The 12,067-nt window shown below is 41.1% G+C and overlaps 1 protein-coding gene across 4 annotated transcripts in view; it reads right to left on the minus strand.

Annotated features, from left to right (window-relative positions):
* The window catches only part of phactr4b (phosphatase and actin regulator 4b), a 31,712-nt gene extending 19,870 nt beyond the window's left edge, over positions 1-11,842 (minus strand). The window contains exons 1-3 of one of the 4 annotated variants that reach the window (XM_042489811.1): positions 11,792-11,842; positions 2,015-2,124; positions 1,015-1,059 (exon numbers count right to left, since the gene is read on the minus strand). In XM_042489811.1, coding sequence (XP_042345745.1) covers positions 1,015-1,027 — 13 coding nt within the window. In that variant the 5' untranslated portion in view covers positions 1,028-1,059; positions 2,015-2,124; positions 11,792-11,842. Of the gene's footprint in view, positions 1-1,014; positions 1,060-2,014; positions 2,125-7,291; positions 7,435-8,622; positions 8,746-11,364; positions 11,456-11,791 lie in introns of those variants that run through there. The other 3 variants (XM_042489809.1, XM_042489810.1, XM_042489812.1) reach the window with 3 other exon arrangements.
* Positions 11,843-12,067: the final 225 nt, after the last annotated feature.

Genomic DNA, 12,067 nt, shown 5'->3' on the forward strand with positions numbered 1-12,067 from the left:
TTACCTGGATATTAAATATTACATTTAATATCCAGGAATTCACATAATAGACACCACTGACTATCCATGTAATAATTTGGCCGCAATTTATTCATCTTTGTTTTTTAATATAATAGAATCATTGCAACTCTCTCTTTTTTGATTTAAAAAGTGCTTCCTTGAGCCAGTTGTAGCATGTGTGTGCAGGATGGTGCCACCTCTGCCTCATTGTGAGCCCGAAAGAACCCTGGTAGGCCAATTTTGTCACCTTAGGACAGACCCATATTAGCCGTTTCTCCTTGTGCCCAGTCTTTATGCTAAGCTAAGCTAAATGGCAGGTGTCTGTAGCTTCATTACAGTGACATCAATATTCTCGTCTTACTCTTGTTAGGAAAGCAATAGCCAAATTCTCCAAAAATGTTATACAATTTCTTTAATGAAAATTCAACCCTTGATCACACTTGCAGGTGTTTTTTCAGTCTTGTAGTGATGAGAATTGGGTATGGCTTTTATTGTGAAGTAGCCACAGGAAGTGTCACTTGGGGTGGCTTAGTGTTTAGCACATTTGGACATTTATAAATGACTTTTTTTGGCATAGCAGTTTAACAAAAAGGAACTGGTTAACTGAGGTGACAGTGGACCAAAAACTACCAGTGCAAATAATCAAGGTCAACACTTCCTTTTTCGTTCCAAAGCAGTTAAACAACTCATTTTCAAAATCAAACCTGTTTAGGCGGAACTTAAACGATGACGCAAAAGATGTTCACCGAGCCATCTCTCCTGTGATACACATAACACACGAACCCATGCCAATCAGGGAAATCCCTGAAAAGCCAAGCTTTGGGAGGGGAACCTCAACCAGTCTCTGAGGTTGAGTAGATGTATAGCTGTAGTCCTGAGTGGCTCATAAAATGTGCCGAGGCTAGACAGTCCCCATAAACACAGTGGATGTACAGCGAGACGAGTGGATCTACAGCTCTCTCCACAGCATTAACACTGCACTTAACAAACCACAACGAGCAACTCGGTACTCACCACGATTTTCCATTACAGAGTTTGAGGCACACCAATCAACGGTTCCTGAAAAACAACAGTTTGAGATGTGAGCTGAGACACACAACATAAACAAGTTAGTCATTTAGTTTATCCTCAAACTTTTTTTTGCAAGTGATGCTCCAAACAACATCAACACTGTGGTCTTGGATTCATGAGATATTTAGTCTTAAATGGTTTCATTAAAATTCCTCTGAAGCCATAATTAATCTTTCCAGTATAAAGCATCTGTAGCATCTAACTTAAACTGACTTGTGAGAGAAAAACCAAATAAATATTGACCACTTTCAAGCCAAATTTAAAATCAAACCATGTGCATTTGCTGGAGTATAGCTGAAGAAATCACATGTTAAACAGTATAGAAATCACTGTGTATACATCTGTTTGTACCTGATTTTCTCATTAATCTGGTTGTAAAAAGTGGCATCATTGTTATTAGAAATGACTAGCACAATGTTTGTCATTTTGGAAACAATGAGATTTGTTTACCATCTACAATGGCTGTTTTTTTTTTTTTAAATTAAAGGTCAAGTGTGTAGGATTTAGTAACCTGCAGCAGTGTGATTGCAAATTGCAAACAACCGAGACTTCTCCCGTGTGCAAAGCATGTAGGAGAATTTTGGTGGTGAACAGGAAAATGTGGTGAATGAGCCTATCTGTAGCCGCTGTTTGGTTTGTTCATTCTGGGCTACTGTACAAACATGCCAGCGGACCATGGTTTGGTTTCTGGTGATTATAAACTAATAAAAATCAGGTTATGAATACTATATTCAATTTCTGCCAAGTTAGTCCCCTCTTAATCCTATGCACTGGACCTTTAACACATACATGAAAAAAATATCTCAGAGTTTACATTTCATTCACAAAAACTAAATAGCTGTGATTACTTATCTTTCAATAAAATGTGTGTGGTTATGTACTCACTATAAATGACCTATTGATTGTGCATTAATCGTGTGTATATTTATAGGCATAGACATACACTATAGAATGTCATGGGTGGGGTGGTTGAGGCTCCTCAGCAGCAGTATAGCAGTATTTGTTCAGGTCTCCAGCATGCTTAAGATGGCAGCGCCACCCATCTTAACCCCTCTGATAAAAGAAAAACAGAGGATTAGATCATATTCATAAACAGAAAGCAAAAGGAGTGAAGACATGCGTATCATCGAGACAAACAGCACCAACATACTGAAACCACAGTGAGCCCGAGGAGTAAGATCCCATTTACATTTGACATAAAGAGTGATCTGCATTTTTTAATATCTATAGATAGAGCAGAATATAAAGAGTAAATTGGGTCTTTAAGCCTACAGCACGGAGAGGACATCAAGCTTCATCTAGGAAATGCAACAAGAGAAGCAGAGAAAACAACAAAGGCCCTTTGAAGCTAAATATGAAACATCAACATGGAAGAAAACCTCACAGTTTGGTAAAACTTGAAGTAGATGGGTTAGATCAGTCTCCGGTCATCTAAAAAAAGACACTGATGCTACAGTGATCCTCAAAACTGGATGACTGGAGTGTGAATCGATATCTGTTACGTCACTACTGATGGTAGTGTTAAAATATCGTGGGAGAATGGTTTCCTGGCATCCACTCAGACCTTTACTTCCAACTGGGCATCGTTCAAACTATTCACGTGTAAAAAGTCAAAACGCTCTCATCAAAACACTTCAACAATGTAATTAAACACTTTTGTTGGCCAAGTGCATCACTTCATACCCACAAAGTAACACTTTTAAATCCCTGAAGTGGGCGATTTATGTATGGCAGAAAATATGTCTGTAGTTACTGAATGAGCTGGAAAAGACAACTCAGGTTTATTAGTTTTAGAAATATAAAAATACATAAGCAAAAGACAGACTGATAGAACCCTGGGGTAAAGAGCAGCAGAGCGGAGGAAAACAACTGTGATTAAACTCCATGAGAAGACAGAGGTAGGAATCACCAGACAGAGGCTGCTATAAACTGAGTTTCAAGTCCCTTTTACACTGCCTGATCAAGGCAGGAATATCACACTGTTATGCCACCTAGTCGTTCAGTATAACTGGTATAATCACAGAATGGGGGGACAGAGTTGTCTCGCCTTAATGACGGCAACAGAGCTGGTAACAGCACTGAACTGAGGGTTCTTAAAAGGGACAGGCTGCAGGACGGGACCATGGGCAGAATGGGTGTGATGAATTGACGATATGTTATGTATGCAACGTACCGCCAGAGATTTGAAAAACAGCTAGCAGCAGCTGCTAGCAGCTAAGGTAACAAAGAAGAAAGACAACCAAAAATGTTGGGCAGCTGTTAAAATAATGGGATTCAGGAGCTCCTTACCCTCCGAGCAGAGGTTGAAATCAGTTGCCATATAACAGGGTTGGAAAATTATAACTATTGTCTCGTAGTGGCATTATTATTGCTTAAAAAGCACTGCAGACGTGTGTTATATGGAAGCAGACCCTGTTGTGTTACATGTCATGCCCCTTTTGCTTCTGCTATGCCAGCATGCTATCAAAAATCTCACACTGGAGTAGCGTGATGTTGATGTTGGTGTTGTGTAAAAATGCAAAAGCTCCGTAAAACGGGGACGTCGTAGTGGCCCTACAGCCTGATCTCTGTGTAAAAATGGCTTCCAGTACATGTCTTAGACTGGAACACAAAGGGTCGTTTTTAAGAAAATGAGTAGGCTTTTCTGTCCTGCATCTACTGGACCTGTTGCATATGCCCATTTGTTGAAAATGAAAATATGAACATCTGGTCTTGACAGGTCAAAGAGAAAACAGGATGGGCCATTAATTCCAGGCTGGTTTTGCACGATGACATGGGAGAGAAAAGCAGTGAAAAAGTAGTGAATGATCCATTTCTTGTAGGGGGGTCACGATTAGTCCACCGACAAAGATTGATTGACTGCTTCAGTCATTTTTCAAGCAAACATTTGCTGTCTCAGGCTTCTTAAATGTGATGACCTGCTGCCTCTCTGTAACTCTAATATTTAAGCTATTTTAAGATATCTCCTTGGCCTTTAAATACTGTTGTGTGTGGTTACAGGAATTCTAACTGTTAAATCACATTAAGAGGAACGCCACCTAAATTAAGAATTCCAATATGTTATTTCAATGGCCGAGGAAAGTTTAATCTCTGTGTGTGAACATGAGCTACTCTCTTTCAAAGCCAGAAGTCAGAGAGGTCTCAAATGCATGACGTCATCAAGCTTTACGTCTGGAGCTGCTCCACAGACAATGACTGGGACCCTGATTTTGTGGACCCACTGAACGTTTGTTTTCTTTTTTATATTCAATGAGCTTTATTCTATTGGAGTGTTCTCAGTTCAGAAACAGAAAATATACCATACAATCAGAACGTTTCCCTCTGTGCCCTCAGTCATCTGGAACATCTTTTACTATTCATTTTCCACGGAGCAGCTCCAGCCTTTATACTTGGTGACGTCACTAAGTATAAAGTCTGGGATCCTCAGGCAGAAACCTGATGGCAGTTCTCACCTCACGCTTAAAGGCGTAAGGCGACCGAGCATTTGCTGTTAAGGCTCCTCGGTTGTGGAATGATCTGCCTGAGGATCTCACTCTTGCTACATCGCTATCTTCCTTTAAATCTTTTTTCAAGACGTATGGTTATCGTGTGGCATTCCTTTTATTTCTCTTTAAAGGATTATTTCATTAATATATTTTACTCCTGAAACTGCACTTAAGTCTTGCAATGCTCTGTTTGTGTTTTACTGATTCAACCACTGTTTTTAATTTTTTCTTTTGTGTTGTACTTTTTGCTAATTAAATTTTTTCCTGTGTGTATTTTTGTGCTTTTAAATGTAAAGCACTTTGTAACATTGGTTTTGACAAGTGCTATATGAATGAACTTTATTATTAACATTATATCATTATCACAAATTTGAGTTTTAGCACTGTGTTTGGACTTGGGAGGAAGTTGATAATGTTTACTTATAATTTTGGATTGTCTTACAACATAGGAATAATATGTATGAATTTTGAAGATGCCCATAGTTCCCATTTAAAATAAAATTAAATTAAAACAATGATATTAAAATAATCATAAGCTGCAGAAGACTTCATGCCATCATTTTACACTGGACAATGATCACACTGCAATAAAATAGCTGCAATACTCTGAAAACTACATCTTTTGGGGCAATTGAGAAAAAGCAACACAAACATTTTGCTTTGCACGAGAAACCAAAAAGCAAACAGCATGAGAAAAATTGCTGGTTATAACTACCACTGAAAAAAATGCATTTGCTCCCAAGCCTAACCCTAAACAAGACCACAAAATTCCTTCAGTCTGCCTCTCAAAAGTACTGATGCATTTTAATGCAAAGCAGTCATTCTGGTGTACAAATGAACCAACATACCAACTTACATTTCTGTGAATTACTAGTATAACTAAATTGCAGCATCCTTATCTTGAGGGCAAATATTATTTCCAATGATTGGCAAGAGAAGAGTGAAAGCACCATTAAGGTGCGTTTCCACTACATGGTACCGGCTCTACCACTCTACTCACCTTTTTTGGTTTTCCAATGTGGAAAAAGTACCTGGTACCTTGTACACTGAGGCGGTAATATCTTCTAATGGAAAACAACCCCCAAAAAAGTACCCGATACCAAAGGTGAGTAGAGCAGAGTAGAGCCGGTACCATGTAGTAGAAACGCGCCTTAGACTCAGTGATAGTATCCAGGCTACTGGAGGCTCTTTGATAAGATGATCAATGTTATCAATGACCAATGACATGCAATGAAGCACAGCGCCTTCATGTTTGGCTGTACGCCGTTGTGATACGCAATCACACAGGTAAACTCAGTTTCCTACCTTTACAATTATATTCTGACTTTTGGCATTGTCCTCTGTTCCTCTTCCAGGCCATGTTATTGGCTGGTTTACAGCTAAACTTCCCTATCAAAAGAAGAAGCCCGAGTAACGACACTTGGACGTCCATAATCCTGCCTGAAATCACATGAAATGAGCTATAAAGTATTGCAGTTTTCATAGTTCAGCCGTTCAAGCGGACTGGAGGAGAACCCCAACACCGCTGAGAGGAGGCAGATGTATGTGTGGTCGGAGATGAATTTTTTTACACTCACGCCCAGTACCACAGCCTTGGCTGGATGACTCAAAATAATCGAGCTGAGTGGTAAGCGTTTCGCTCTATCCAGGGAAAGAGAAAATATCTTCGGTGTCTGAAAGTACGAGCGGATTTGAGGCAGTGAGGGGGAAGCTGCACATACTGAGATTTTTCCACCAGTTCAGCCACAACCTCATATGTTGTGTTGTGTATGCATCAACTACAACATAGACGATCCAAAAAAAAAAAAAAAAAAAGCACTGGCTTAAGCAGACACATTCCACTATCAAATATTCCTCTGTTTCGCTTGCTGTTTCTGTCACGCTTACAGCCAGCCTCAGAATGTGCCCATAAAAAAGGGATGTTGATGGCCTACTTCCCTTTTGAGTTGTTAACCCTCTCCACGCTCTCTGCTGTTCAGAAGAGATCAACATGAAAGTGATGAGTCTGTCCAAACTGTGCAGGACCTTCTGTCACTCAGTGTCTGCACCATCACGAAAGATATTTTCTCTGACAGCCGCCACGAGTCCCCTCAAACTGTTGGGCAAACAAATCGAAGAAGACATGACGCGCACGATCAATTAATGACATAAAAACCCAACTGGAGCTTTAAAATTCTGACTGAAGAGTAAATAAATGAGTCACCTCCTCACCTCATCGATCACAACTCATACTGTAATCTCATCTGCAAATCTGTACAATCAGGACATTGTTTGAAAACTCTCTTTTACAAACCCACATCCTTTTTGTGGATGATACCAGCTGGGATGTTGTCTTCTTCCCAGCTTCCATCCCACAAACACTCTCACCAAGAATAGGAGCCACCAATCAGGTATGTGAAAGTGGCCGTTACAGACCGCCTAGATGTCCCGACTGTATAATCTTCTGTGGGACGCACACACCCTCTCTGGCGCACTCTACTAGCGCTGATTCAATTACGACGGGAGCGGAAACGGCAGCAGCTGGCTGGGTTATGCCAGCTTTAAATAGCAGTGCACTTCTCACTCCAGGGCTCCGGTTTTGGGCATAAAAAGCCGCCAAGTCAATGGAGAAAAGTCATTAACTCCACACTTTAGACTTTTGTCTAAAAGAGAGTAAAGTTACAAGTAACAGTGAGATGGTGCGTAACTGATTCGGTAGGTCCTGAGTCAGGTGGACTGAGCTGAAGCATACTTACAGGCCTGCTCCAGAGAGGTATCAATCATAGATGTGAGGATCAGGAAAAAGTGGCTGCTGTTTGGAAGTCAGACCTGCAGTCTCTCTCTGCTGTCTCTCTGTTTGGACCTCTCCTGCAGTGTGTATCCGAGCAGCGCAGTTTCCGCACCCCTCACCGAAATGGATGGACGAGGGTGTCTGTTCCCAATCCGGGCCGGGTGAGCGTCATCACCGAGCCTGCCCCAGAAAAGCATCATCCACCACAGGGACCAGTGGCCCACTTCGTCTTTTTTTTTTTTTTTTTTTTTAAAAACAAGGAGCCCAAAATGCTCCTCGCCTTTGCTAAACTTTTCTCAGTGTCCCTCCACCTGTATTAGAACTGCACTGCAGGGATAACCGTGCAACACAATGCTCTACACCGAAGGTAACTGATCATACACAATAACATGTGTTTGCTCACTTTGCACAGCATCTGCAGGCTATCCACCTCTGCTCCCTGCTTGAAGGGGGGTGGGGGTGGAGGAGAGACATTTAGCTCCAGAGGAATCTCAGGCACACATCAGTCTCATCTGTGGTCTAACCAAATCAATCAGGCCCAGCTGACAGCTTAACCATCGGTGGTTGCCTCTTAATGGTCCATTAAAGTGAGGGGGGTGGACTTCCAATTGGCAGTGGAAAGAGCTACAACATAAGCCATGAGGCAGCATTTTTTTCTTGGAGGAGAAAATTAACTTCAGGAGCTATTACACCATGGGCAGATGAAACCAGAGAAAATGCATGTTACTGTAGAAGAGGGAGGGGAAGTACCTGAGCAGACTATTAGCAGGGTTTAAGGAGGTCTACATGGGCAAAAATGTATACACTCGTTGGATTAATACAATAACACGAGACAGTAAAACAATAATTATGAGCACATACATACACCTTTTATGCCAGTTTGGTTACAAAAAAAAGAGTTTCTATCAGTATGTTTTCAAGCAAAAGTGTGTCAGAATACTCCTGTAATGTGTATACATGAATGCATGTTGCTTATAGCGTCCAATATCATAATGCCCTTGAGGAAATCCACTCTTCTTAGTTAATAATAAAACGAATGACTAAAAAATGACAGAAAGAAAAAAAAAAAGCTTTGCTAGGCTACCATCTCCTGAATTACACTTTAATATCAGAGCCACGCAGGAGCACATATTCTCCGTGAAGATGAACGGGAGAGTGAATCACGTCTTCCATCTTTGCCCGAACAATTCCTGCCCTAATTACACTTCAATGGAGCGCTGATTTCTAACTGTATCGCGGAGATTAGACTGACTATTACTTAACCGCTTCCTTTCCCGAGGCAAGATTTGAAATTACCTGAGAGGTGGTCTCGGTCTACCGCGTGAAAAGCATCAAATTACACAGCTGATACTCCGAGCAGGAGGAGAAAACGGAGCCCGTGTGAGTGTGGAGGCTTTCTACACCGACCTGCCTCCCTCTCTCTCCGCGAGCGGATCTCGCGCCAGTGGACTCAAGATGCTGCTGAGTGATTCAAGAGCTGCGTCAAGCCCGCCGCGGTCACTTCCTGACAAAGGTTTCAAAATAAAAGTCACCGCTGAACGCATTTTGCGACGTTTTGTTGCAAACGTTCAAATTACTGTGTTCGTGCACACGGAGGCAAGTCAAATTCAAGGATTTTTTTTAACCCTTTGAAACCTGGGCGAATTGGCTTGTTTTTTGTTTTTTTTTTTTAAATCATGGGTATACGGGGAGCCACTTGTAGGAAAAATGACCAAGAAAATAGCAAGGAATTGGTAAAAAGTACAAGAACATTACCTGAAATTAGCAAAATCAAACAAAGAAGCAAAGGAGGAATGAAAGAAACAAAACTAAAATAAAATGACCTGAAAAACGACTTAAACAATTCTATAAATTAACTGTAAATAAATGATTATGCTAATTTTAAATATTATTATTTTATATAATATAAAATAGTAATCTAAGTCCACTCATTTCTTGCAATTTGCACAACATTTAATGCCAAGTTGGTCATCGTCTTTTTTCCCCATGTTTTAGAGAGAAACCATTTGCTCAAGGTTCAAAGGTTTAAATGCTTGAGGCGTCTGGATGCAAAATTAGGAAAGGGATGTCGATCCAGGTTTCAATGGGTTAAGTACTTTTCAAGCACTCATTTTATTTTTTAAGGATGAAACTGTTGCTCCACATCCATCTGTTGCAAAAGAATTGTGCACATTTGTAAATGTAACCAGAGCCTAAAATTAACTAGAAAGTTTCCCAAGAAATTTTGACAGGTGCCTGCTCTTGAGTACTAAGTCGGGAATAGTATTAAAAGCAGTAGCCATTACACTGTGGTAGGCTATTATTGGCCACCATGTGTGTATGTCTCCACTACATTTCATACATACAACAAGTGGTCAATAGTGCATACAACAGGTATTGCATATTTCAGGTACTACATACGGCAAGCAATGAAAACTACAGGTACTGCATACTACATTTATTGCCTTCTACAGATACTGCAGTAGGGATAATAGTAAATAGAACTGATTACATTGTTCAATTATAAGACTGGCAAATGAAAAAAAAAGTATAAAGCATTCATCTTAAATGTTTCAAAAAAATGTATCACTTTACTCCTCTCAGTTATATTCACGTACTTTTTCAAGGATAAAGCCAAAACATGTCTGATTTTCAAGTTATTCCAGGCCTTACATTTCTGAGAGTCAAATTCAAGTACTTCAAGCACCTCGAGCACCTTGCACAAATCCAGAAATTAAAATATTAAATGTTACAGTGAAGTTTTGTTGTTGTAGTTGCTGATATTTGAGTCTCTTGATTTTCACATACATGCAGTCAGGCTTTGAAGTAGCCAAGTGATATCCATTTGTCAGCATATTAAATCAGAGGATTATTACTTTGAAGCAGACAGCTTCTATTGAGGAACAGTGCGCAAGGTTTAGTGGTATCTAGCGATGACGCTTGCAAATTGCAACCAACTGAAACTTCTCCCTGTTTGATTTCCTTTAGTGTTCAGGAAGTTTTTTTTAACTGAAACTGAATGATCTCCTTCAAAACAAGCGGAAGTGATTTAAACCTGTAATAAACACTGAATAAAGCAGTTTCACAGTACATAACATGTTTCTCTGATGCTATTTGGCATGCCGGAGATTAGCACCTGCTAATGTGTGCTCACCTATTTTCTCTGATAACTTAAGATCGAGATGATCTGGTTTTTGTTTTTTTGACAAAGGGAGCCGAAATTATCTGCAGAGGTCTGCTCTCCAAAACAAATTGAACCTGTGATTTAAACAACTGGCAAAAACCCTGAATAAAGGCATTTTCACATTCAAGTTTCTCCAATGTTCAGCACATCGGAAACAGGCCACTAGCCCTGCACCCGCTAGTGACTGCTTGGCTTTTTTTTTTTTTTAAAAACTTAGATCCAGACATTCAGGAGAATTTTCCCAGGAGCCAAATTATCCACAGAAGTCTGAGTAAAAACACTGAATAAAGCAGTTTCACTGAAAAATTCCAGTGTTTTTCACAGTTCTTGTCGCAGAGGGGCTGCTAACTGCAGTGGCTGATGCAAAACACAAATGGCCCTATTTAGAGCCACTTTTTGTTTGTCCTTCCTGGGCTACTGTAGAAACATGGCAGGGCAACATGGCGATCTCTGTGGACAAGGACCTGCTCTCTATGTAGATAACTGCTCATTTTAAGGTTACGAATACGCAACAATTCTATTTTGAAGCTTTTACATACACAAAACCACACTTACTACAGCCTATTATATTCCATCTCTGCCAAAATATCCCCCTAAATCCTACACACTGGACCTTTAAAGTCTCGTGTAATCCCACGCCTCCAAATTGAAGCTACAACTCACTGTGCTTTGATTTGGATCCTGATTCCGATTTTCGGACAGCATCTCCTCTCTTACCGATGCAGACAAAACAACATGCGAGCAGAAAGCGTTTCTAGCGGCCTGTTAATGTCTTTTTCCACATCATGACGCACCGCAGCGAGGAAAAACGGCAGACAGACCTTTAGGGTGCATCCCACTATCAGATTCATCCGACTACAAACATCGACACTCACCATCTACATCCCGGAGAGATTACACGCATCCTTTGTTGTGCATGGACGGACGCCTGTGCAGAGATCAGTGAAAAATGGAGTTTCAGGTGGCCGAAACAGCAGCGATGATTTCAGCGAAAAGGGAAACAAACACAACCATCATGTCGCACCCAGGATGTGCAGAAAGACAATATACTTACACGCAGTACTGCAGTGTAAGCGTGAAATTTACCCGAGATGCCGGCTTGTTTTGCATCGGCTAAGTTGGAGCGCAACTTAGGTTATTGTCTGCGGAGAAATCTTCCCTCCAAACTCAGTCACTGTGGCTTATTTGCTCCCCCATGACCTCAGCAGTTAGCCTACCTCTCTCCTGACTCACCCTCCTCCGCCTCCTCCTTTGAAATTAGTTACAAGCGATGTAAAAATAGCAGCCCGGTCATTTCCTCACCTCACACTTTCCCCCTCTTCCAGCTTCCAGCGCCCGGTCCAAACATTTTACGCATTTACCGGAAACCATCCCGAGCTGGGCATCTCGGTACCGGTAGTTCTCGGCGGCGGCTGCAGCTCCTCTGTGGGCGTTGCGAACACGGCTCCTCTTTGTGCTGGGAAGACTTCAGTACCCACCAGGCATTGCATTGCATTGATCTGGGGTGGGAGAGGGGGGCTGGAGAGCATTCCGTTATATTATCCAACTCCCACCGTGATAAAGAAGCCCTACAGAGCA

Source organism: Plectropomus leopardus, chromosome 7, assembly GCF_008729295.1.
Source record: "Plectropomus leopardus isolate mb chromosome 7, YSFRI_Pleo_2.0, whole genome shotgun sequence".
Lineage (NCBI taxonomy): Eukaryota > Metazoa > Chordata > Actinopteri > Perciformes > Serranidae > Plectropomus > Plectropomus leopardus.